Genomic DNA, 26,606 nt, shown 5'->3' on the forward strand with positions numbered 1-26,606 from the left:
AGTTTAGCATCCACAATAAATCCTTCTTTTGCTTCTGATGGTTCAGTGCAGCAATGTCAGAGAAATGAGGTAATAACCTGCATTTATCAAAGCAGTTTGGGCTGCAGTAGATTTGTGCACAAGAGACCAGAGACAGAATTGCCAGAGTTACAGACTGTGGGTTCCTGCTCTTCTTTGAAAAGTTTTAAGCGTAGATGGGAAAATGTAGTTGAGTTGGCATAACCTACCAGGCAGGCAGATCATCAACAGCTGCCAGGGCTGGCATTCAGAAGGCGGCCAAGGAGTGCCCAGGGAGCTGGGGGGCTCTGAAGGGGCTTCCTCTGTCCCCACAGCCAAGAGAGAACCGAGACTCGGAGCAGGGTGTGGTGCTGAGGTGGCACCAGCTTGGCCCAGGTGTGACCCTGGGGCTGTGCAGCCCCTCCTGGGCAGGGCCCTGCAGAGCCTGGGATGTGCTGGGACAGAGAGCAGGGCCTGGGCTCTGTGCTGCTGCCCAGAGGGAGGAATTCCTGCAGCTGCTGGCTCACAGGACACCTCTGCCAGGCACAGTGTCCACAGTACCCATCTCTGATCAGTTAACCTTTAACTCATGGCAAATAGAGGATGTTGTCCATAACATTTGGTTACAAATAAATGAATAGACTTGGCAGCCTTGGATAAGGCAACAAATGTTCTGAAATTTCCATTTCTTGTGTCAGGGCTGAGCTCACCCAAGGACTGGCATTTTCCTAACAAGTTTGCAATAAACTGATGGATCTGGATGGCAGCTAGTTTGTCTCACTAGATTTAGCTTGGGTAAACTTAATGTTAATCTTAAAGTTATAGTTTTTTCTTCCCTAAATTCTGACATCATGTTTAAAATTTTAAAAAATATTAATGGATGTATTGAATTTTGAAATTCATAATTTCATTTGACAAATAGTCTAAAATGGCAACATTGTGCCAGAATGTTGAGCTAGCTAAATGAAAAGCTAATCTCCCTTCATGGCATGAAATGAGGCAGTTAAAGGTATAAACACCAATAAACCCTGGGATTTAATGAATGGTCTTTCCATTTCAGTATTGGAATTTGTAGTACAGGAAAACTGCTTTTTTTAAACTTGCCAGTGTCCCAATTAACCTGATCCCACTCCACAGCTCACACTGATGGCTGTGTTGATGCTGCTCTAAACTGAAGCAGTTCAGTTTTGGAAAGGTTGTGTAGCCCTGGGCTGGCATGGCCAGGTTTAGGTGCTGGGGGGCTCTGTGAGAAGCTGCCAGAAGCTTCCCCTGTGTCCAGCAGAGCCAATTCCAGAGGCTCCAGGACTGACCCACCCCTGGCCAAGGCTGGGCCCCTCAGTGACAGCAGCAGCACCTCTGGGGACACTTGGGAAGGGGGAGGAAACCCCCTGGAACTGCAGCTGGCTGAGAGCAGGGAGGATGTGTGAGAGGAGCAGCTCTGCAGAGCCCAGGGCAGGGCAGGAGGGGCAGGAGCTGCTCCAGGGGCTGGAGCTGAGGCTCCCCTGAGCCCAGGGTGCAGCCCAGGGAGAGGCAGCTGAGCCCCCCCTGCAGCCCTGGGGAACAGCAGGGACCAGAGATCATCCCCTGCAGCCCTGGGGAACAGCAGGGACCAGAGATCATCCCCTGCAGCCCTGGGGAACAGCAGGGACCAGAGATCATCCCCTGCAGCCCTGGGGAACAGCAGGGACCAGAGATCATCCCCTGCAGCCCTGGGGAACAGCAGGGACCAGAGATCATCCCCTGCAGCCCTGGGGAACAGCAGGGACCAGAGATCATCCCCTGCAGCCCTGGGGAGCAGCAGGGACCAGAGATCATCCCCTGCAGCCCTGGGGAACAGCAGGGACCAGAGATCATCCCCTGCAGCCCTGGGGAACAGCAGGGACCAGAGATCATCCCCCTGCAGGCCCCACACAGGAGCAGGGGGTGCCTGGAGGAGGCTCTGACCCTGGGAACCCCACACTGGAGCAGCTCCTGGCAGCACCTGTGGAGAGAGGAGCCCAAGCTGGAACAGCTTTGCTGGCAGGAGCTGTGAGCCCACAGGAGAGCTGGGCTGGAGCAGCTCCTGAAGGACTGACTGCACCCATGGGAAGGGACCAGGCTGGAGCAGCTCCTGAGGGACTGACTGCACCCATGGACAGGACCAGGCTGGAGCAGATCCTGAAGGACTGACTGCACCCATGGGAAGGGACCAGGCTGGAGCAGCTCCTGAAGGACTGCAGCCTGTGGAAGCTCTCACACTGGAGAAGTTCATGGAAAGATGTCTCCCAGGACAAGAGAGGGATGCCTGTTCATGATATCCTGATCTTCCCCCATAGAACTTGCATTTTTATTTTGCATGTAGTTACACAGAATGTGCACAGCAGGGGAGAATTCTGAAAAATAAAAGCCTGGTTTTGTAGTTCTGCAGTTCTTAGGTGTATTAGCAGTTTTGTGGGTGCCAATGATTAATGCCAAGCTTGTGTATGCACTTGTAGAAATAGAAGAACACAGCAGTTTCTTTAGACCCGTTTGAAACAAAAAAAAAATCTTTGTCTTTATTTTCTACTGTAGTATTTTAAAAATATCACCAGCCTTGTCCTGATGGGCTGTCCTGCTAGGATTGAATAGAGACCTGTGGACACCTCAGAGGAACTTAAAAATCAGTAGTCCCAGTTGTGTGAGAGGAAGACATGGATTCCACAGAGTTTAGGTTCTTCTTCATAGGGATACAAAACCAAAGTGATCCTTGAATTAATTCCCTTCCTTGGTTTGAATTTAGAGAGGGTATGAATAGGTAGAAATAAGTGCACAGGCAAAAGACTCTCAAAAAAAAAAAAAAACAACCCCAAAACTTCAAGGAAATAACTTTAAATAGTCCCCAAAACCAAACCATTCCCAAAAAACCCCTTTGTAGAGCTGACTAAAATCATGACCTTCCCTGTGAGTTTGCCATGTGTAGAGCTGAGCTCTGACTTGTTGGCTCCTGGTGCTTTGGCCTCCTGAGGACTCCATGGGAGTCATCCCTGGCATCCCCGGGAGCAGGGGTGGGCATCAGGGGGAATTTCTGAGCCCACTGAAGCACAGCCTGAATTTCTGCCCTGGGACCAGAAGGAAGGCAGAGGCTTTGCTGCTGGGGGTGTCAGGTGCCAGGTTGTGTTGATGAGGTTACATCCTCTGCCCACAGGGAATGAAACAATTCCTAGGTGTGACTGACAGATCCATTTTCCCAGTGGCTTTCACTGCAGTGCTTGGTGTTGTGTTTGTGGAGAGGGCCAAGGAGAAATCTTTTGGGTTGGACTGAATTGTTGTTTTATCAGTGGTTGTTGAATGTCATGTGGAGGAGCACTTTGTTGTGAAGGTCTCACTGAATTATTCCTTGGGCTGGCAGAGTTGTTTGCAGAGTGTGTGGATTTCTCTGTCCTTTCTGGCTGCACCTGCCTCCTCTGGGTTTCTGTCTGCAGCCAGCCTCAGCCTCCCTGCTTTGAAACACCAGCAGAGGCTTGGCCCCCCCCTTAATTTTGGGTTGATTTCCATGCATTTGTTTCACTGCAGCCGCCTGCTGCTCTCTTGGGTACTTGAATCTATTCAGAGTGAGGAGCTCATTGATTTAGGGTATCAATGGTGGGGGTCTCCTGGGTGTTGTGAATCAACAGCCTGGAGCTGTTCTTAGGAGCTGTGGAGGATTTTAACTTTGATTCTCTTTCTGCTTTGTAGGTATTTGTATAAAATGTGGAAAAGGTGTGTATGGAGCGAGCCAGGCTTGCCAAGCAATGGGCAACCTCTATCATACCAACTGCTTCACCTGCTGCTCCTGTGGTAAGTCACATCTGCTGTGCCCTTCTTCTGTGCCTTCCTTTTGAACCAGTGGGCGAAGTGAGACCTCATCCTGCCTGCTTCCCCAGGCACATTTCCCACACAAGGCTCCAGCTTCAAAAATTGGTTTTTATTTGCCATCTGTAAGTGCTCAGTGGTGTTTTCCTAAGCAGCAGCCCAGAAAAGGAGTGTTTGGTTGTTTGAAGGGCTGCATTTACAAAATGGCTTCAACCTGGCTGTTAGGAGCACTGTGTGCTTTAAATCACTTGTGTTTATGGAACTGTACTGTGCATGTATCATTTTTATAGAAAAAAAGGTAATTTTGTTTGGCCAAAACCATATTTTTGTCACTTTCATTTGCAAATGCAAGTCTAGTCAGGCATGTGTATTTGTCATTTCTGTGTATACACAGTGCTCAAAAATTGTTCACTTACGGTTGAATGTGACAAGAACAAATAGAAACTGTGTGTTGAAATGTCTTATGCTATTACAAGATTTTATTTTTGTGGGGGAAAACCAGATGATAAATCACTGTTTCCTCCTTGCTGTTCTCAGGACCTTTTTAGGTTTCCCTTTTAATCTGAAAGAGATGTTTCTGTGTGTGATTTGGGGAAACCCTGGCTTTGCCAGGGGAAATGGAAAATTCAGGGCAGCATTTTCAGAAGTGTGCCTTAAGTCAGGCATTGTGAACTTAAGTTGGAGATTTCCTCAGTGTCTTGTCTGCAACTGCTGAGAGCTCACAAATTCCCACCAAGCTCAAGGGAAGTGTGAGAGCTCAATTTTCAGGAGTCAGGTGATTTTTCTTGTTTTATGCACTCATCTAGTGAGGTTCTTTATATATGAAAATATTTGCCTGGATTTGGAAGATCTTGTTATGATAAAGATACACAGCAAAGGATTTATTCTAAGCAGAATGTGCTGAACACAGATTGTTTCTAAAAAGGATTAATTAAGGATTAGAAAAAGAGTAAAGTATTATTGGCATAGAACCAAATCAGTTGATAATCAGAAGAACATTGTAAAGTTCACTTCTGACAGGAGAATTTTTGTCTTTTCTCCTGAGATTTGTACTGATAAATATTGGTTTAAAGAAACCTTCAAGCTGAATGTAGAATTTAGTGACTTTTCTAAATGACTCTGGATCATTACCAGCTGCAGGGCTGAACTCATCTCAGCCCCTCAGGGACTGCTCATGGCTTTGCTCAGGTCTGACTGTGAGTTAGCTGTTTTGCTGGCTCCCAAAGTGAGCAGCATCCTGCTTAGCAGAGGATTACAAAATAGGATATCAGATAATGTCTATCCACAGCATTAACCTAACCTAATTGCATGGGTGAATTCCAGCTTCCTCTCTGGGGCAGAAATGTTGTTTTTAAGTACTCAAGCTGCATGTTTGCTACCATGGGGTTCTGTGTGCAGGTCACTGTTCCTGACAAAAATGTATAAGGGACAAGAAGTGTATTTTAACAGCAAAATACAAACACAACTCAATTATTGAAGCACATAACAACCTTTTCTGACTGTTGTGGAGAGGTGTGTGTGGCCAGTGCTCACCCACCACGGGGCAGCTTGAGACATGTCCACCTGAGGCATTGCCTGCCCCACCCTTGGCTCCCTGGAATTTGGTGATTCAGGCGCTTCCCGTGAGTCACCCCAGCACAGGGAGATGCTCCAGGTTGTCTTCTCAGCCTCTCTCTGTGCTGCTCTGGGCTGGAGGCCCCACCAGCATAGTTCACCAGTGGAAGGGCTTGGATTGAATGTTTGCAGCCTCTGGTACAGCCCTGTTGGCAGGGGAGAGTTTGGGCACTGGAGAGGGGCTCAGGCAGCTGAAACATCTGAGCAAAGCTCAGCTCAAGGGTGGGTCCAGAGCAGAGCTTTTCCTCTCAGCTCTGAGCTAGGATCAACATGAGCCAGCTGGGAGCAGGGTGTTGCATTAACTCTTTCATTTCTCACTGTGTTTTGGGCTGTGCAACCCATGGAAAGCCCAGAGTGGTTTGGTACAGTGCCAGTAGAGCCAGACCCTGGGACCAGGGTGTGCAGGTTCTGTCTGTGGGAGCTGCACCCTTGAGAATGGGGCTGAAAGGGCTTTGCAGGAGCTCAGAGGCAAAACCAAATGGAAGCTTCTCAGAGGACTGCACTTCATGACCAGGGAGTTCATTTTGTGACATTGCTGGGACCTGTGTGAGAATCCTGAGCTGTAGGTTTGATGCCCACCTTTGGATGGGTGAGAGTAACCAGAGAGGGCCCAGAAGAACTTAAATAGATGATTAAAGGCTGGAGAAAAGCTAATCATGAGAGCTCAGTGTATTTTGGGTATCTGAAATTGTGGGAGGGTCATGTGGCTGGAGCTTGTAAGTATATGAACCATAAAACAGCATTAGAAAGTGGCCTCATATGTACTAGAGACAAACACAAGAGAAATCTTTCCTGGAGGCTGAAATTACACAATTCAAATAGGAAATCAAAGACAGTTCGTCTGCAATGAGGATGATTAACTGCTGGAACAAAACAGCAAAAGAAGTGGCAGATTCTCTATTCTTTTTTGTTTTTAAATTAAGACCAAATGTCCCTTTGGAGAATGTTTTAAGCTGAGCCAAGCTTTAGGTAATTGGGTGATCATTAATGATCTTTGTTAGGTGAGAGGTCACAGCACTCACTGCTGCTCCTTCTGAGCCTTGACAGCAGAGTAGAGAAGCCCATGGGTTCTCTCTGCCTGAACCTGTCTGTGCTGTAGTTCTGTGTGTGTTTATGTGGTGGTTGGACCTGGCTGGACTCCAGGTGCCCACCAAAGCCCCTCTGTCCCTGCCCGCCTCAGCTGGATGGGGAGAGGAGAGATAAGGAAAGGCTGTGAGTCAAGATAAGGGCAGGGAGAGCTCCAAAAAAATCTATTAACAACCAAATCAGAGTAGGATAATGGCAAATAAAAACTGAATCTTAAAACAGGTTCTCCCCACCCCTCCTTTCTTCCTGGGTTTAACTTTACTCCCAGCTTTCTCCACCTCTGCCCTGAGTGGTGCAGGGGGATGGGGAATGGGGGCTGTGCTCAGCTCATCCCAGGTTGTCTCTGCTGCTCCTTCCTCCTCAGGGCAAGGGCCCCTCACATCTTCCTGTGCTCCAGTGTGGGGTCCCTCCCACAGGGGACAGTGAGCTCCTTGAGCTTCTGCAGCCTGAGAGCTTCCCATGGGCTGCATCCTTCAGGATCTCTGATGATCTCTGGTCCATGCTGTTCCCCAGGGCTGCAGGGGATGATCTCTGGTCCCTGCTGTTCCCCAGGGCTGCAGGGGGATGATCTCTGGTCCCTGCTGTTCCCCAGGGCTGCAGGGGATGATCTCTGGTCCCTGCTGTTCCCCAGGGCTGCAGGGGATGATCTCTGGTCCCTGCTGTTCCCCAGGGCTGCAGGGGATGATCTCTGGTCCCTGCTGTTCCCCAGGGCTGCAGGGGGGGCTCAGCTGCCTCTCCCTGGGCTGCACCCCGGGCTCAGGGGAGCCTCAGCTCCAGCCTCTGGAGCAGCTCCTGCCCCTCCTGCCCTGCCCTGGGCTCTGCAGAGCTGCTCCTCTCACACATCCTCCCTGCTCTCAGCCAGCTGCAGTTCCAGGGGGTTTCCTCCCCCTTCCCAAGTGTCCCCAGAGGTGCTGCTGCTGTCACTGAGGGGCCCAGCCTTGGCCAGGGGTGGGTCAGTCCTGGAGCCTCTGGAATTGGCTCTGCTGGACACAGGGGAAGTTCCTGGCAGCTTCTCACAGAGCCCCCCAGCACCTAAACCTGGCCATGCCATCACAACACAAATTAGAAATGTGAGAATACAAGCACAAGATTGCCTGTCTGTCCTTTTTTTCAGTCTGTCTTTTTTCCCCTCAAATAACAAGAATGATCTGAGGTCATCTCCAGCAGTTTTCAGTTTTACTTTCAACTGAATGGTTGTAGAAAATAAAAGGCAATAACCAAAGAAAAATAATTCTGCACCTGAAGATATCTGATTTAGATAAGGGCTCAATACTTAACCAGCTACAATTAAAAAATAAATAAAATAATATTTCAAACCCTTGGGAAAAGTTGTGGTTTGGAGACCACTCAGGCTGAAATGTGATAATGAATGATGGAGCCTCCAAGGCCTCATTTCATCACTTGGCAGGGAATGTTTTCAACTCAGCAAAGACAAGTGCAGTTGTGCAGAGAAGTGGAAATTCTGCCTGAGTCAGAGCCCTTTCTTAGGCACTTCTTTGAGTTTATCTTCAGTTCCAGTGCCAGGTGCCATCTGTCAGGGTGTCCTGGTTGAAGAGGGCAGCGTGTGCCAGGCCAGCCCTTCCTGAGCCTCCCCAGGAGCTCCCAGAGCCCTTTCCCACTCAAACTGATGCCTTGAGAGGCTGCCCCAGAGCAGAGGCTGACAGAGACAAAGAACAAAGCAGGGATTTATTAACAGGATCTCCTGCATGGATCCACCTTGGGCAGCACAAGAGCCCAGCCAGGGCTGCACCCAGGATGAACCAAAATGGTCCCAAAATGCACGAGCGCTCCCGGGGTCTCTCCCTTGGATCAGTTCTGCTCCATTTGCATCTTGCAGTTCATTGTCCAATTCCAGCTTTAGCCCATGCAGTGCCATCCTTGTTTTTCTCTCTCCAGCCCACGGGGTTTGTGCTCTTGGGCTGAGATTTGGGTCATTTGTCCTTGGTCCCCAGCTGGAGCAGGAATTGTTTTGTCTCCTTGCTCTGTGCACAGAGCTCACCATCCCCTGATGTGAAGCTCAGAGTTACACACCAAAGCAGCACAGAATCTGGAATCTAAGGCATCACCACCATTGTTTATCACATCATTGCTGGGGGGTTTGTGTTGCTTGGAATTAAGAGGAAACCCAAACCCAGCCTCTCAGCCTTGGGCACATCTGTGGGGGCTCCAGCCTCGCCAGTGTAGAGGTGTAAGGATGGAATGGGGGCTATTGGGGTCTCCTGCAGTGAGGGTGGGTCCCTCTTTGAGGACATGGATGGGGAAAGAGGAGAAAGTATTTCAGGTGCACAGTAAATAAGCAGGAGACTTCTGTCCCCTCTAGACCTTTTGGTAAAATGTCTCAGATGGAAAGTCTCTTCATTGTCTTCTGAAGTTCTGGCAATGTTGGGAAAAACCCTCAGTAATTTATTGATTCAGAGTTGTACAGGATCTCCTCACAAAAGGAGAGTTCAGCAGTAAGCTGAGGTTAGAATTAAAATGGAAAGGAGGAGTAGATGACTTATTGGACATGTTCTGTGTGCTGCTTTTCTGCCTCTCATTGTGTTCAGTGGGTGCTGGATGCCTGAGCCTTGCTCCTGTAACTGAGCAAGTTCAGCATCTCAGATCCTTGCTCTGTCAGGAGATTTTTGCCAAATCTCTGTGAACTCTACAGCATTCTGCCTAAAGCCATGCTCCTCAGATAGCTTTTATCCAGAGGTCAAAGAATTCTCTTCAGGTAAGGTAGAAGCCAAAGTGATCTGATTTCCTGAGATCAAGTATTTCAATGTAGATCTTTATTCACAATCTCTTAGAAGAAACAACTGAAGCTTGTTAGGATGGTTTTTAAATGCAGATTCTGTCTCAGCCCTGACACCAACAGAATCTCTTCTAGGCCTTGATTCAGCAAAGCACTTAGATTTGTTTAAATATGTTATATTAGTCATATGTAAAATTGCTTTGCTGAATTTTAAATAACAGATATTAATTCAGGCAACAACATCATCTGTCCCTTCTGCTAAGTATGAAATCTTGGCTTTGGCAGGAGTTCAGTTGCAGATTTTGCTTATGGAAGACAAGAGCTGAAAAATATCTGCCTGAACAGCTCATCATCTAATTCCTCCTGGTAGTATTTCAGGGCATGACAGGATTTCTTGAAGGATAATTGCTGTAATGCCAAACTGCTTGTGTGATCTAAGTGCAGGTGAACAGTTGCAGGAATTAATGCACTTTGGTTGATCCTCATTAAAAAAGAGAATTTCCCAGGCACCTTCAGTGTGCAGATCATAAAGTCATCCACAGTGTCTTTTCAGGCTGAAAATTTTAATCCAGAGGCAATGATGGCAGAAACTACAGTAAGAGGAATCTTTACAATGAGGAGTATCAGTTTGCTGTTTGTAACTCAGAGGGTGTGAGGGAATGAGCTTTGGTGAGGGAATGCACTTTGCAGAGCTAAGGGTTGGAAGGATCTACTCTCAAAGCTGAGATGTATTTCACCATAAACACCAGGACATGTTCTGCTCTCCTCTGTGGAAGCAAACCCTTGAGCATGCGATTCATCTTAATTGGAGCTTTTGCTGCTGGTTTTGAGGCACAGAAAATCATGGTAAGATCAAGCAGAAGCTTCAAGCAACCTGTAGCATGTGAGGGGGTGCAGCTCTCACCTGGTGGCTGCTGGCCAGCCCAGAGCACCCACAGGGGTCAGGCAGCACTGCAGCTTTGAGGGACACCTGGTGAAGGTGTCACAGTTCAGGTGATGATGGGCAGTGCTGCTGCCTTTGTTCAGCCTTTACAAGCTCATCCAGGTCTCTGGGAGGGGATCCCAGGGAAGGCTGACAGAGCTGCTGGTTTCAAAGGCCCACGTGGGACAACCACAGTGGCAGTGTTGTTATTATTGGTATTATTACCCTGAGGGTATTGGGAGCACTTCTGAACCAGCCCGTGCCCCCAGCTGATGGGAAAAGGGAGTCAGTTCATGGCCACAGTCACAACCTGCCTTTTCACTTCTGTCTGAGGCCACTCAGTGCTCCTGGGTGTAGATGTCTATTAATAGGAGGTTGCTCATGTCCCAGAGAAGTTCCTTGTGACACTGGAATTGGTCTCTTGCGTATTTGCTGCCCCAAGTTGAACCTTTGTTTGCTCTTGGTGGCAGTAAGGCACAGAACATCTTAAGGAAGCTGTGTCCCTTTGGTGTATATTTCCAGCAGTTGGTGAGTTTTTTAAATACCCAAATTCCCAGTGGAAGGTTCATTTTCAATTCCTATTTGTTCCGTCCCACAGTGTATTTATAAGTTTGGCATGAGTCGCTGTATCCAAATTGCACACTGCCAGTGCTTGCTTTGTAGCTGCAAATTAAACTGTCTGTAAATGTGACTTTCCCATAAAATGAAACAAAATTCAGTGTCAAATCAGTGAGCTCTGCAGTGTCTGTCCACCAGCGTTCAGGTTGGTAATCACAGTGGTACAAACGTGTGTGTTTGTGTCAGTGGTTCACCCTTGGTGCCTCATGGCTGACTCTCCACTGACTTACTGCAGGTTCAGAATCTGCTCATCTTTCTGCAGCCACTTTGTGCAACTCTTCTGGGCATCAGGGAAACCCAGCAGGAGCCCTGGTGGAGAGGGGCTCGTGGGCATTGCTGTGAGGGCTGTGCAGTGCCAGGCTGCTGGGTAGCTCATGTCCTTGTGTGCTTTTCCTGCCATTTTCAACCGCAGTTGTTGGCCTGGAGCAGGCTGACGCCTTGGGGTGTTTGGCCTGTGATCCTGCCAGAGGCACTGGCTCTGGTGCTTGGGGGCCAGGCTGAGGAGGGGCTCAGTGCTGTGTGGAGGAACATCCCTCCCCACCCCTCAGCTCACACCCAGCTCATCCAGCTCCAGCCCGTGGCTGGAGAATGGAACCTGGGGCCGCCTGGGGGTTTGGTGGTTTCCAGGCTGTGACTGGGGCTGCCAGCAGGGCTGCTGTGTGTGGGGCAGATCTTTAGAGATGGGATTCCCAGGAAGAGCCGAGCGCTGTGCAGAGCTGGGAGGTTGGGTTTGGTGTCTGTGCCCTGGCTGTGCCTGGGGCAGGCACTGGTGTCACTGAGACAGCTCTGCCTGAGTCACTCTGCATCTCTGGGGTGAGTTACAGCCTGTGCTCAGCCCCACACTCCCCACCTAACCCCCATCAGGACGGATGGATGTGAAGCCATTCCCAGTGTGTCTGCAGCCCACCCCAGGGCAGAGCTCAGGACAGGGAGGTGCTCGCTGTGAAAAGGCAGTGGATGGCAGAGATGGCAGCTGCCTTCACATGGTTGGGCTCCCCTGTGCAAGACTGTGAGTCTCAGCAAAGGAATATAATCTTAATTTGAATTTAAAGTCAAACTTGGATACCAGCCCATGTAAGAGCCCAGGTACCTCTGGGTACTGATTGCTAGAAAAATGTTTTATCTTGTTCTTTGGTTAGTCTGATATTATCCCAGGCTTCAGAACAAAAACAACGGGAGGGAAAAGGGTCATCAAAACTGTTTGAGATGGGATAGACACAAGAAATTCTCCTTTATTTAAAATTCATGTAGTTGAGTTTTACATTTTAGGATGTATTTTGTATTTCTCTGCATTGCTGTCTGAGCTACCTGGGGCCATCTCTGGCCCAGCAGGGCACTGATCTGTGTGCTGGGCTGGAAATAAAACACTCATTGCTGGGTCCCTTCTACATACTATGCTGGAAACATTATGTCATGAGATGTTTTCAATTCTGTGTCTAATTTAAATTTAGTTCAGCTCTGGGAGGGAACCTGATTTTTTAGGGGTGGCTCATCTGATTGCTTCAGTTCCATGGGGGCATCCCAGATATTGAAGATGCATGTGCTTGGCTGGGGGAGGGTGTCTCTTGGTACAGTGCCACTCTTCTCTTTAGCAGCAGTGGGGAGAGCTGGAGGCTCAGCCCCAGGGAAGGGTGGTGGGATCAGTACCTGGCTGCCAGGGAACTGGGAAATGCTTCTCTATTTCTGATGATCAGAGGGCATGTGATCAATAATTGGCTGCTGGTTTGTCTCTGTCTCTTTGTTTCCTTGAAGGGCTGTAATTGCATTCTGCTATTAATGATTCCAGCAGGAAATACATGGCTTTTAATGGGTGGGGGTTGCCTGGCAACTTGTGATGGAAACTTTCTTCTGTGTTCATTGACTGACCATAGATGTATTCCTTCCACAACATTTTGTACTCATAATGTGGAACCATTCACTGATGGCACCTGTGATCCTTTCAAGGGCTGGAAAACACGTAAAGTACAAAAAATATGCTCTTATTTAACAAGGTTTCACTCTTTGTTTTTTATTTCTGTAAAAATTCCAGAGAATCTAATCATTTCTTTGCATAGTTTTGTGGGTCTGAAATGTCACCTATGGTCTAGAGTAACAAGATGTCAAATTTCCCCATTTCCTTATTGGCATCTTTTATCCAGGTCTCAATGGTCTTCTCTTAAACCCACATCTTTTGGGTGTTTAGTCTTCCCTTCTACTCTTTTTTTTTTCCTTTCTTACTTTCCCCTCTACCCATTTAAAATGTTTTCTTGGAACACACCTCAGTTTCTACAAAGGAAGAGATTCCCTTGGGCTGCTGTTGAGTTGGTCTCTCAAAAGGGAAGAAATCCAGATAATCCAGAACAGACACAGGCAAGTCACTGACTCTGTCAGCAGATGTTTCTGTTTCCCATTTCCAGGTTCTGTGATCTCTAATTGTTACAAAAAAACAGGTGGAAGGAAAAAGTGGAGAAAGGAATGAATTAAAGGAGAAACACAGGGTGGTTTCCTGTAGTTCTGTTGAACTGTTTCTCCTGTATGTTTTCCCTCTATATTTTGCCAAGTGCAAAAAATGCTTCAGTGGTGTCCTTCATCTTTACCCATCTGAAAACTAAACCTTCAAACTAAACTCTGAAATAATTTCTTATGTAATATAGATCATCATCAGTTCTTCACCAAAAAGTTAGTTCCATGTCCACACATGCAGTTTATCAGTTTTGTCCTTCAGCACTTTGGGAATCCATTCTCCTGCCCGCAACCAGCTGATGGTTTCTTGCCTGGTGCCTGTCTCAGTGCATTTTATCCTCATACAAAACCTGTTTATGTGTATAAACACATTCAGGCTCCTGTGTGTTTAGCCTGTCCTAAAGCCATGGATCATCTGGGTCTTCTCCTGGCATTTGGGTGACTCTGCACCTTTCCTTTGCCCAGAGCTGATCTCACCATTGCTGCTCCTGACTGACCAAACTGTGGGCCACCATTGCCTGATTGTGTTCCTGCTGGGTTGGGAGGATTGAGCTTCAGTTTTTGTCTCTGAGGCCAAACTGTGGGAAGTTTTCCATTCCCCATGTGTTGTCTTTTCCTTCTTTGTGCCTGCATTTGCTCTGCTGTGTCTGCTCTGCTACTGAAGAATTCAAATTTTCTCACAGTTTTACATCTTTTGTTTTCCATCTCAAACAGGCACAATGGATGACTTTAGTAAGATCTTAACTGCATGTCAGTACCTTTTTCTCCAGAAAATAGTGAGCTCCTCTGGCACTGTTTGAAATCTTACTGTACCCTGGTAATTTCCTGTTTTATGAATATCTTTGGCTTTTCCTGGAATTCCCAGTGCCTAAGGATTGCTGGGAGCTCATCATCCCCATATTAAGGAAGCAGGATTATACCACTTTGCAGCTATGGAGACTTCAGTCTGTCCTTCCTCACCAGCAAACCTGCTTTTCCAAACTTCAGAAGAGTTTCCTGTTCTTATTCCTATTACACATTTTCCTGCTGTTTCTAGTCTTGGCCTTGTTGCTGTCATTCCCTGTGGCAGTGCAGGGACAGGACCTCTGCCCTCCTGCCAGGCCAGCTCTCAGTCCAGGCTGCAGGCCCAGCCTAAGGAGGACTGGAGCTCTTGGCAGAAATCTGGTATTTGCTGCTTCTGCTCCTTCACTTCCCGTGCTGTCTGACAGGGGGGCTCTGGCTTTGCTCCTCAGCCATGCCCCCTGTCCAGGCTGGGTTCCAATCTCATCCTCAATTCTTGTTAACTGCTTATTTCCAGGGAGAGTTGTCTGTATGGCCTGGAAACACATTAAGTTCTCACCAGAAAGCAGCCTGGGTTTCACCTTGCAAATTCATTTTACAGATCAAAGGTTTCCACTGCCACTCTTCACCTTAAGGATGCTTTGACTTCTTGTGGGTCTAGAAAAGCTCTTTCCCATAAGATTCTTGCCATGTACAAAACAAAACAAGATTTATCTTTTTTCTTGTTTTGCTTAAGTTTGTCTTCACACTTACAAAATATACAGTTGCAGCAGACTTCAGCACTTTGTGTTTGAGGCTTTCTTCTGGCAGAGGACATTGGCAAACGACAGAGGAAAAATTCTTAGCTGAGAGGATTGGTAGGTTGGTGGTCACCAGGGGTGGATCAGCCCAGAGAGGCAGAGGACAGGGTTTGGCCCCACTTCCTTGTCCCCTTGGACAGATCACTTCTCCTGTCTGGCCTGGCCCATGTGGGCATAATCCTGCTCACCTCCCTCACCTGGGTGCTGCTCTGCTGCTTTCCATGTGTTGACATTCTATAGAGATCCTGAGGTCAAAGCACTGGAGAAGGGAGAAGCTTTGTAAATCTTTCAGCAATTATTGTTATATCACAAATGGATGCATTTGCTGGAGGAAACACTTGCAGTGTCTGGCAGCCAAACCATACAGCTGCTACTGCATGCTACTGAAACTAATTACTTGCTCAAATAATGCATATTTACAGTTTATGGGGGACCAGTTTGAGGATTATATATCATTAAATAAATGTACTAATGCAAGATTTTTAAAAGCCTGCTTTCCCAGCACTGCTCCCAAGAGCCCTGAGTGCCTGGGCCACGTCAAAAGCGTTCCCATTCCTCTGTCCAAGCCCAATGTTGTGTTTTTAATTTATTTTCAGTATCCAAGGAATGCTGTCTCCAGTATTCAGAGGACTCTAAATCGGATGTGAGACACAAATGCACCAGAGAAACTTATCAGAGAAACAGGCTTGGCGTGAAGCCTACATAAACAACCATAAATTTTTCTCATTTAAATGAGAGGACTCGGGAGGATTGGCCCATTAAAGCAGCAGTGGGCTGGCCTTGGGCACCAAGGAAAGTGCTTTGGTAACCCCTGGTATTTGACATGACCTGAATGCTTTGCCTGCCTATAAACTTACTGTTACAGACTAACCAGCTTGGTTCTGGTAAATTCACTTCTACAGGTCAAAGTTATTTACCAGCAGGGGATGTTTTCTCCTCTCCTTGGACTTCTCAGAAAATTTTAGTTCGTGTTAACCCAGGTAACGAAGAGCTCTTGTTTCCAACCACCCCTCGCTGCCTCACTCCCTTGAAACACAGAACAGGAAGAATCTCAGTAAATTCAATCTTGGCCAGAAAGCTATTTTTCTCCCTTGCTTCCAATAAATATCTCATTTCCTGAAAATCCTGACTTTCACCAAAACTTCTGGGACTTTCTAGATTTATCATCACTCATGGCTAAATCCAGTTTCAGTTGGTGTAGGGTAGTCAGAGTTCATGGAGGGCAGTGGGAGCTCTGAGCTGGGCAGCAGGAGCTTCTCCCATCAACTGACAGTAACCCTGTGGTTTGCCCCAGGTGAGTCTCTTCCCTGTAATTTTGCAATATGGCTTTGATTGTGAACACCATGCCAGAAACAGTAAGGAACTTTTTTTTTTTTTTTTTTGGTGAATTTTCTGTTATTTTACCAGCATGAACCCTCCATGTGGATGCCCTGCACTGAGCTGACACAAGTAAAAACAGGCAACAGCAATGCTTGCAGACTTGATCCCCCAGTCCTGAGTTAGGTACAGTAAATGCTTTCTGAAAGGGAACCTGCAGCAGGCCCTGCTGTGCCTCACCATGCTCAGTGCCCAGCCCATCCAGACCCAGTGCTCCTCCCTTTATGGGGATCAGGCTCCCTGTGGCAGCTCCCAGCACTGGTGTCTGATGGAGCAGAGATCATGGGCTGTGCTCCTGGTGCTGGGCTGGAATCAGTGCTGGGCTGTCCCCTCTTGCTGACCCACCCTCTTGTGGGGGCCCACCTGCTCTCCTGGCTTCAAATTAATGAGAATTGTTTTCTTCAAGCATGGAGAGAGCAGGAGTGCAGTAACTTCAGGTGTGGTTCTGTGTTCCTTGCCTGTCCCAAACATCCCTGCAGGCTCAGGGCAGGCAAGAAGTGAGGAGGGAATGGTGTTGAGGCTCCTCTGGAAATGGTGTCGAGTGTTTGCTGGACACCTGGGCCTCCCACTCCCTTTCTCACGGACATTGGGGACTTGAGAACAGGTTTTGTCCTGTGGTCATGGGCCAGAATAACCTCTACCATTGATTTGGGGTGCTGGGTGCTCAGGGCTTCAGCATTTCATTTTACTTGTGTCAGGCTCAGTGCAGGGCATCCATGTGGAGGGTTCACACAGGTAAAATAACAGGAAATTCACCAAAAAAAAGAGTAAAATAGTTCCTTACTGTTTCTGGCATGGTGTTCACAATGGCTATTCCAGGGCAATGAATAACCCACCCTTTACACCAAAGTGGCAAAGAGCATTTCAGTCCCTGTCCCGTGTCCTGCAAAGCCAAGTGACAGGTGAAGATGTGGCTTCAGTGTGGCTTTGTGTTTGTGTGTGACATGGCTGGAGGGGCCTGTGGGGCAGGAAGTGTTGCTCATCCTCCCAAAGCATCTTCTGCCCAGTGGTTTGTCGAGTGCTCTGGTTCCCTCGTGCTGTTTGGGAGAGGCACTTTGGGGCACAGGGTGCCCGGGAGGCTGGTGACCATCACGGCCTCTGCAATGGGCTTAAAAACCCCAAGGTGAACTCCATTGCTTTTGAAGTAACTGGGGCCCTGTCAAGCCATTCCCAAAATCCCCCTTGAGTGCTTCCTGCCTTGTGATGTTGGGGGCAGGCCTGGAGGACCAGGTTTCAAGTCTGACAGAGACCCTGCCTCTCCTCTGCCCGTTCATGCCATGGGGTGCCAGTGGCACAGCAGTGCTGGGTGCTTGGTGAGAGGATCCCTCACTGCTTTGGGCACTGTCCTGCTCTAATTGTGTCCACAGGCTCCTTTGATGGGTGCACAAACCCTGTGTTCCTTCCCCTTCCTGTTCAGGGCCCTGTGCACCTCCTGACGTGCTGTTACTGCTTCTGCCTGTGGCCCATCCCCATCCCTGGCCCTGCCATCCATCCCTGCTGCTCCTTGTGCCTTCCCTGGCCCTGCCATCCATCCCTGCTGCTCCTTGTGCCTTCCCTGGCCCTGCCATCCATCCCCTGCTGCTCCTTGTGCCTTCCCTGGCCCTGCCATCCCTGCTGCTCCCTGTGCCCTGCCATCCATCCCTGCTGCTCCCTGTGCCCTGCCCTGGCCCTGCCATCCATCCCCTGCTGCTCCTTGTGCCTTCCCTGGCCCTGCCATCCATCCCTGCTGCTCCCTGTGCCCTGCCCTGGCCCTGCCATCCATCCCTGCTGCTCCCTGTGCCCATCCCTGGCCCTGCCATCCATCCCTGCTGCTCCCTGTGCCCTTCCCTGGCCCTGCCATCCATCCCTGCTGCTCCCTGTGCCCTGCTCTGGCCCTGCCATCCATCCCTGCTGCTCCCCCATCCCCATCCCTGGCCCTGCCATCCCTGCTGCTCTCTGTGCCCTTCCCTGGCCCTGCCATCCATTCCTGCTGTTCCCTGTGCCTGCCCTGGGCCAGGCAGGCAGAGCTGGGGAAGGGCTTCCAGCAGTGCTCCCTGCTCGGGATGCCCCCATGGGCTTGGTGCTTTCTCCTCCTCTCCACCAGCCCTCAAGTTGATTTTTTCTTCCCTAAACCCTTCCAGCATTAACCCTTTGTTTACCAAACGCCTGTGAGCTCACACTCTGTTTGGAGTAGGGGTAGTAAAAGTGAATGATGGGCCAGGCAAGAAACAGGCAGGGAATTGGAGGAGAGGCACTTTGAAAGTGTAAGAGCTGTAAGAAGCCTGAGCAGTGGCTCTGAGTCCAGCCAGCAGGGCTGGCTCTGCTGGTGTGGTGACTGTGCCAGCACACAGCCACCAACACCTTCCAGCTCTTCTGGCTGTGCCTGTGCAGAGTGAAAGGTGTCCCATTTAGTGCAGATTTAAAAGCAATCTTTTAGCAGTCATTTTTGATTACTCACTGTCACATCTCAGCAGTTGTCTGTCAGTGTGCTCTGAAACACAAGTGTGCCATGTCCTGCCATTAAATTAGGTACAGGACTTCAGTCACACAACTTCCCTGCCTGCCTGGGTACTCTGCACTGTTGCTCTTCCAACTGCACTGCCTGCAAAATTTTTCCTGGAAGTAATGCAAATAATTTATTGAGTGAGTCACTGGATTACTGACCTTAGGAACCATAGCAGTGTAAATTCAGACCCATGGAAACAATTTGCTGAATCAGTATTAACAGTACAGTGCAGCAGTCTCCAAAGTGGGGTGCAAGCCCCCCAGACAAGTGTTCAAGATGATCCTTTAGGGTGCAGGAAGAAAATACTTCACATGTGGATGTAAATAATTTATAAATATATAAATGTACATGTATTGGAATGCATGTGCAAACAACTTTTACTGGCAGAGGAGCACTAGGGGAAGTCCCTTGGACTAGGGGAAGAAAGCCTAAAGAACACAACAGCCACCAGAACTTGTTCTGCTGATTCCATGAGTTATTTAACAAAGCAGAATCTATGCACTTGGGAAAATAAGGCTGGAAATCATCTACTTAATCTCTTAAGAAAATATGTAGGTGAAAGCCAGAGATCATGTTTCCTAAGCCTTGTTTTTGAAGGGATGTTATTTTTTTATTACCCTGTTTAGATTCAAGTAGCAAATCATGCCCGTTGTTCCAGTGTGCTGTTCAGGCCCTGCTGTGTGAGCCTGGTCCATGGACAGGGGCCTGTGGCTGCTCTCTCTGGAGTCCTGTGGGCTTTGGGTGATGGTGGTGAAGGTAATTTGGTTCACATACAGAGATGGCAGCACAGGAGCTGGCAGATTGTACATTGAAACCTTGAGGAGGTTTCAAAATTTGCACAAAGGGGAAAGTCCTTTATCAGTGCAGTTCTGCAGCTGATCCTGTGCAGTTGTGAGTGATGAACTTTGGGGTCACAGGAGCATTTGATGTTTGTGGTTTGTTGTATAGCTGCTTCTTCATATTTGCTTCTAGAGCCTTTTTCCCCCAGCCCAAATATTGAGCAAGTGAACAGGAAATGCAAAACCCAAAAAGCAGGGGAAGCCAGAAAGAGTGACCAGCTTTGATAGGAGCATGGCTGAAGGCAGGGGTTTGCAGTGTCTTAGTCACCAGTGGCTGTAGTGGAGAGCTGATGTCTCATGCTGGGTAGAGAAGAGAGGAAGGAAGTGGATTTAGCAGAAAATTGATTGCATCTACTTGGGCTCTTTCCAGCTGAATCCTGAGTTAAGTACATTCATCCTGAACTAATCGTTGTGGAGAATTGGCTGAAATCTCACATACTTCTTAAAAGGAAAGCTAAGCATTAAAGGAACAATATCCTTATTGTACCTGAGTGCCAAAAGAAGTGAGTGTACTGTCAGGAGCTGTACCTATTCAGCCCTCTGGCTTGGGAGCTGCTTGTGGTTTAGTACTAATGTGACCTGTTGCAGGAAGCTGTGGTCAGTCCAGCACAAAATACCAAGGGCAACCCAAGGAGGGCTGATCTTTGATTAGATTTCAAATTGGCTGAGTAAACCCCAGTCCGTTTCAGTAATTGAGTACAACTGTGATTTTGTTTTGTTTTGTTTTTCTTTGCAGTATTTGCAAAGAATACTGGAATATTGTCTAGAACACATATCTAAGGCCCTAGTGAGGTTTTGTTCCAAGTTACCCAGGATAAATCTGAAGTAACATTATTAACATCAATGTAATTGTTCACCAGCGTGGGCAACAGGAGAGTTGTTCTCTGTGCAGGTCTTTTAAATTTACAGCTAAATAATCTAAACCCAAAGAATGTCCCTCAAAACTAGCAGATGCCTTAATACTTTGTCATTCTGAACTTTTATTTTTCACTGTGTACTATCCTCTCCAAGTTTTCTTTGTGCTTCTGGACCCAAGGACAGTCCCTGGCACATTCTTCCATTGTCCCATGAAGAAAAGGGTTAAGCTTTGCTCAAGATGCCATTTCTAGGCACTGTGGCTCTTAACAATCTCGCTTTATTGCAAAGATTTCTCTCAGGGGAAGGGGGATTGAGCACTGTGAGCTGGTGTCAGCAGCATGGGGTGCTGCTGGTGCTGGCTGAGCTCTCTGGCCAGGCTCAGCCCAGCCCTGCTGGCTGTGGAGGAGCAGCGGCAGCGCCTGCGATGCTGCTGGGCTGCTGCTGACTCACACGGTGCTGCCTCTGCAAATCCATTCTTGTTGTGAGACAGCACAGGAGAGAGTTTAGGGGGGAAATTGCTCATCTCCCTTGAGGCTCTCCTGCATGTTGCCACAGGACTGGGCTGTGTCCACTCCTTTTGTTCAGCATACTTTATTGTGTGCCAGGAGAGGCGATGCCGCGGCTCACTGCATGTGAAGATGACACTCAGCAGCCTGCCTGCTCTTCCAGCTCTTGTTCAGATTTCTCTTCATCTGCTCCAGAGCCTGGCTAAGCTGGGACTTTTAGCTGAGGCTGAACTTGAATGGAGAATAATGACTTGCAGGAAAGAGCCTGGTAGCAATGGTGAGGGGTCTGCAGTACCCTCAGTCCAACAACCTCACCCAGAGTTTGGTGGCTGTCAGGTGGAGCCTCCAGTGGGTGCTTGCCCTGCTCTGAATGTCCACAGGACAAAGGACCAAACATCCATCTTCTTCCTTCTTTTCTTCCTTTAGTCTTATTGGAACACAGTAGCATCTTCTTTTGGATGTATTCCCATAGGAATTGCCTCCCATTGTGTTTCTCAGCAGCTCACCCCTCACAAAGGCTGCTCAGGACCTTGGGGCAGTGCAGAGCTCGGGAGGTTGGTCCTGTTCCCCTCAGGGAGATCCCACAGTGTGAACTTTGATTCAGGGACTCAGTTCCATTTGTGTGTCCCCACAGCTGTGTTGTACAAGGAGGACCTGAGCAGAGTCTCAGGATGCTGCTAGGTAAAAACAACAGTTGTGCTGGAGATGTGCATCCCATTCATACCCAGGTGCAGCTGAAGTTTCAGACTTTGACTTGCAGAGCTCTTTAGTCTGGTGGTGATGACTGCAGAGGCTGCTCTGTTCTCTAGGATGCAACAGAAGCTTGAGATCAGCAGAGGTTCAAAACAAAAAAAGAGAACAGTTCCTACAATGCACAGTGAAATTGTGGGGCTCTGCCACAGGGACCGCTTAGAGGCCAAAAATATAAATGATCTCAAGACAAATTTGAGAAGCATTGGCCCAGTGGGGCTATTAAACATAATAGTTATGATGCAACCTGTGGTGCAGGAAGGCCTGAAGTGCTGCTGGAGGCTCAGAGGTTATTCCTGGGAACACTGGAGCTGTGTGAGCCCTGTTTGCTCCTTCCCAATGAACTCCCAGGATGCCAGGACAGAGGGATCCTTGTGGCTGCCATCGTGGTGGCTCCTGCTGGAGGCTGATGGCTGTGTCCTGCCTGGAGGGCTTGGGATGGAGTGGGCTGCACCATGGGGATGGATTTACTCTGTCCTAGAGTGGGCTGGCACTTGGACCCCGGGACAGTGTGATAACACAAGGACTCTTTTAAGCCCTGGCTTACAGGCAGCAGCTGGAAATCTGGAATTCTTGGCTGATAAGGAACAAGAGGCTGTGATGGGATGGTGAAAGCTTCCCACAGTGGAAACTACCTTGGGGGAAGAGCTACACCCCCTGCCCTCCCAGCTTGTTTAGTGCTGGGGAGGCCTCTCATGGTTTGGTGGGGGATTTTGTGTTTGTAAACCCAGCCCCGGGGGAAAAAACATTAAATTGAAGCACGCTTGGAGCTTTATTTTACGTTTTCTTGTGTTGCCACTTGCTGGCTTGTTAAGTAATATATTTTAAGACATATGTTAATATATAGACCCAAAGTAGCTGTTAGATCAATGCAGGCAGTTGTATTTCTGATTTTAAATATATACTTGGCTTATGTTTTGCAAACCCTTTTTCAGCACAAGTTCTTCTGTTAGAGCTCTGTGGAAATAATTTATGTGTTAACCCTGAAATTGATGGGTGGTATGGGATAGAATAAATATGTAAGTGGGAGAGAAAGGAAACATCTGCCAATTTAAACTTTAGCAAATTATATGGAAGCTTGAAAGTATCTGCTAAGTTTATAATACAGTCTGCACAGGAATGGCTTGCCAGAGTGCCAGAGGTCAGAGAGCTTCTTGTCCCTGCAGCTTTAAGCAACCTTTCAGTTAAATAACCTGACCGAGGAGTAGGAGGAGACAGAAAGGAAGAGAGAATTCCACACTAGAGTAAACATGGCACGGAGATTATGGATACCCTGCCAAGAAAGGTGGGGTTTTCCAGCAAGGTAACAAAAGATATTGGCTATCTATCTACACAATCCTGCTGGAGGCTGACAGCTGCAGGCATGCAGCAAGGTTGGGGCAGAAATGTGCCCTCCATAGTTCAGAGTGTGCCCTGCACAGCCCAGAGTGTGCCCTGCACAGCTCAGTGTGTGCCCTCCATAGCCCAGAGTGTGCCCTGCACAGCCCAGAGTGCCCTGCACAGCCCAGAGTGCCCTGCACAGCCCAGAGTGTGCCCTGCACAGCCCAGAGTGTGCCCTGCACAGCCCAGAGTGTGCCCTGCACAGCTCAGTGTGCCCTGCACAGCCCAGAGTGTGCCCTGCACAGCTCAGAGTGTGCCCTGCACAGCCCAGAGTGTGCCCTGCACAGCTCAGTGTGTGCCCTCTGTGTCCAGCAGCCACTGGGGGCTGTGCTGGGCCGAGTCCCAGCAGATGTGCAGTGCAGGGATGCAGGGCTGGATGCAGGGTTGGATGCAGGGTTGGATGCAGGGATGCAGGGTTGGATGCAGGGATGCAGGGCTGGATGCAGGGCTGGATGCAGGGTTGGATGCAGGGTTGGATGCAGGGTTGGATGCAGGGATGCAGGGCTGGATGCAGGGTTGCAGGATTGGATGCAGGGTTGCAGGATTGGATGCAGGGTTTAATGCAGGGCTGGATGCAGGGTTCAATGCAGGGTTGCAGGGCTGGATGCAGAGATGCAGGGCTGAATGCAGGGTTGGATGCAGGGTTGGATGCAGCAGAGGAGCCCCTCCCAGGCACAGAGCTGTTCCCTTCCAGGCTGCCACGGGCCAGAAGCCCAGGGAAGAGAATGAATTTTTTCCCTTGGTCATGGTGGCAGGTTGAGTAAAGTGCAGAGCAGAGTGTGGGGTTTCCCTCGGGCTGCAGACAGGTCAGTGGTGGGTGCTGGGCTTTATGTGCTGGGGCACAGCTGTGAGCCCAGGCAGCACAGCCTGCAGAACAGCCCAGAGGAGATAGATGATAATTGTATGGCACCAGAGTGTGCTTTTGTGAGAGTGCAAGTAAGAGCTGGGCACCGGTAATTGGGAGGAAAAACAGTGAACAACCATCTGCCTGGCAGGGCAGAGCCACGGGGTGGAGAGGAGAATGAATGCTGACTCTGTAGCCACGGCTAATTCACACTGAAAAGCTCAGTTTTGGTGTACAAATATGAATTGGTATAGGGACTTCAACTAGAGAATGTTTTCCAATTATTAAATTGAAAATAATTTATTTAAAATTAAAATTTATGGTTTTTAACAATTTTTATGCTTTTTCCGCTACAATATTTCTCAAAATTGAATCTCCTAATCTCTTTAAAGTCTTCATATCTTGCTATGTCTGCCTACCTGATGATAATATTTTATTAGAATTTGTTCACAGACTCTGAATACTCTTTCCTGAAAGAACCTATGTAAAGGGAGAAAACAATACACATCCTGTACTCCACCTTCATAGGCCTCCAACATACGATGCCACCTTTTGTTTGCAAGAGTTTAAATTTCAAATAAAATCCCAGCATTCTTTTGAAAAAAAGGAAAGGGCCTCTCCCCTGCTTAGATTGTCAAATCCCAGACTAGCCTGGAATTGAATAGGCCAAGTCAGTGACCTCAGGCAGAAAGAATGTTGGTTATTTACGTAGGGCTTCTGCTATTTTAGCAGCAAACCTTTTCTTCTGAAAGGACAATGTATACTGTTTTGTGTTTATGGCCGAGTAAAAAGCTTGTACATTTGAGATTTGCATCGTAATAGCCTTGTAACTCAATATACAGCATCCTCAAAAATAGCAGTGCAAGGCTCTGTTTTGTCTTAGCCAGTGCAGGTCTTTAGAGGCTTTTACAAAAGTTCTCTGAAAAACCGACCTTAAGATTCAGCTGCTTACACGTTTGCTTTGGTGGCTTTTTTTTTTTTCTTTCCCTGGAGTTTTGCTTTTTTTTATAACCTAAAATTACACGTGGTTTCTTTAGGAGCTATCAGGTCAGTGCTCAAAATATTTTGATGCATCTCAAGCAAAGCTGTGCCTGCAGCCTGAAACCAGGAAAACGTGTGAGTGTGTGTGTGTGTGCAGTCCAGACACTGAGCATTTTTCCTGAAATAATGGGAGATCTTTACAGGCATTCTGGCCTGGTGGATGAGCCTGCAATTCCAAATGGTTTTTAAAGTGTGCCTTTCTCAATAGATCGTAACCATGAGGAGCTATTGTGTGAGCAAAGCACACATTTAGGATCCAATCCTGCATTCCTTAAAGTCAATGGGAGTCTGAGCGTGAAAGGAATGCAGGATTGGGTCCTGGAACAGGGGAGCAAAACTGTGTGCCAGATTGCTTTGAAAAGAAGAATACAGCACATCCACAGTAGCCACTTTTAGTGTTTCAGATTTCAAACGGCTGGAGTCTGTGAAAAGTGGCTTCTGCCAACATGCAGTATCTTCTATTCAAAGGAATTTGGCATTGATTTTTTTTTCTTCCCCTATCTTAAAACCCCTGAAAACCCTAGAAATTCACCCCTTCTTTCACAAAGCCTGAGCATTATAGGAGGGGAGGGGGCCCTGGCAGTGGGGGATGGAAATCTCTCCAAGGCCAGGGGCTGGGCTGGAGCTCAGTCCCCTCCTGGCACCCTGGCTGCGCTGGCAGCTCCACCACGGGACCCAGCACCGAGAGCTTGTGCTCCGTGGCTTTGTGTGAGCCCCCCGTAGGAGCCCGAGGAGAAAAATTTAATTAACAGTAATTGAGAGGCTAAAGCAGCCTCGGTTTGCCCTGCTCACAGTGGGTGGAGTGGCAGAAGCCCTGTGGAAGGAAAGCTCTGTGCAAGCCAGAGGGAGGGATGGGGAACTGCAGGCCCAAACTCACATGTGAGTAAAGGAGGAATGGCAACAAATAAAGAAAAAGTATTAGAAGCTCTTATTTTCTTCTGGCACATCCTCAATTCCTAGGCAGGCAAGCCTCCTCTACTGCTGAAAAGGAAACAACTCTCATGAGGGAAATTCTGCTCCTGTTTTAGCCAGAGGTGTCTGGGCAGAGGAGGTAGCAGGGGTGGCTTGTTATTACTTAATGTTTTCAATTATTTATTGGTTTTGTAAAACTTGGTATTTCTCTTGAAGTTTCAGCTCCTGGACTCATCTGGTGATTTAAAATTTAGCTTCCACTGTTCAGAAATGGTGTCTGTCCAGCCTAGAGGTTTGTGGAGAACTGGTTTGGGTTCTGGAGGTTCCACTTGCTCTTCAGCTCTTGAGTTCTGTGTATCCCAGTTCCTCATCATCAGGAGGTGTCACACAGAGGAGGGGACAGGCACTGCTGCAGGTGTGCCAGGGGTTGCTGGGCAGGGGTTCCCACGGGGATGCTGCTGTGGGCAGGACCTTGGGAGCACCCTGGGCTTGGAAAGTGCCCTTGGTGCACCACAGAGCAGCTCAGAATCCAAGCAGCCCCAGACCAAGAGCCAGGGCACTTTGCAAAACAATAGCCAGGTTTGGCCTGGCAAAAATTCACATTTCACTGAGCAGGGATGGAGAGCCTGGCAAGGGGGGCAGTGGGCAGGCAGAAGCATTTGCTCAGCTCGAGCCACCTTGGGTCTCGTTCCACTCGCACGGGGCTTTGGGCAGTACATGGGAATTTTCCTGCACTGTTAAGGTAGCTGAGAAGTATTTGAGCAAATGTTGTGCATTAATCCTCTGTGTGTGTGTGTGTGTGTTTACATGT

At 48.4% G+C, this 26,606-nt stretch overlaps 1 protein-coding gene across 2 annotated transcripts in view; it reads left to right on the forward strand.

Annotated features, from left to right (window-relative positions):
- The window catches only part of WTIP (WT1 interacting protein), an 88,827-nt gene that overhangs the window by 27,830 nt on the left and 34,391 nt on the right, over nt 1-26,606 (forward strand). For both annotated transcript variants that reach the window (XM_054640977.2, XM_077185198.1), the window contains exon 2: nt 3,691-3,792. In XM_054640977.2, coding sequence (XP_054496952.2) covers nt 3,691-3,792 — 102 coding nt within the window. The remainder of the gene's footprint in view (nt 1-3,690; nt 3,793-26,606) is intronic.

This window comes from Agelaius phoeniceus, chromosome 12 (assembly GCF_051311805.1).
Source record: "Agelaius phoeniceus isolate bAgePho1 chromosome 12, bAgePho1.hap1, whole genome shotgun sequence".
Lineage (NCBI taxonomy): Eukaryota > Metazoa > Chordata > Aves > Passeriformes > Icteridae > Agelaius > Agelaius phoeniceus.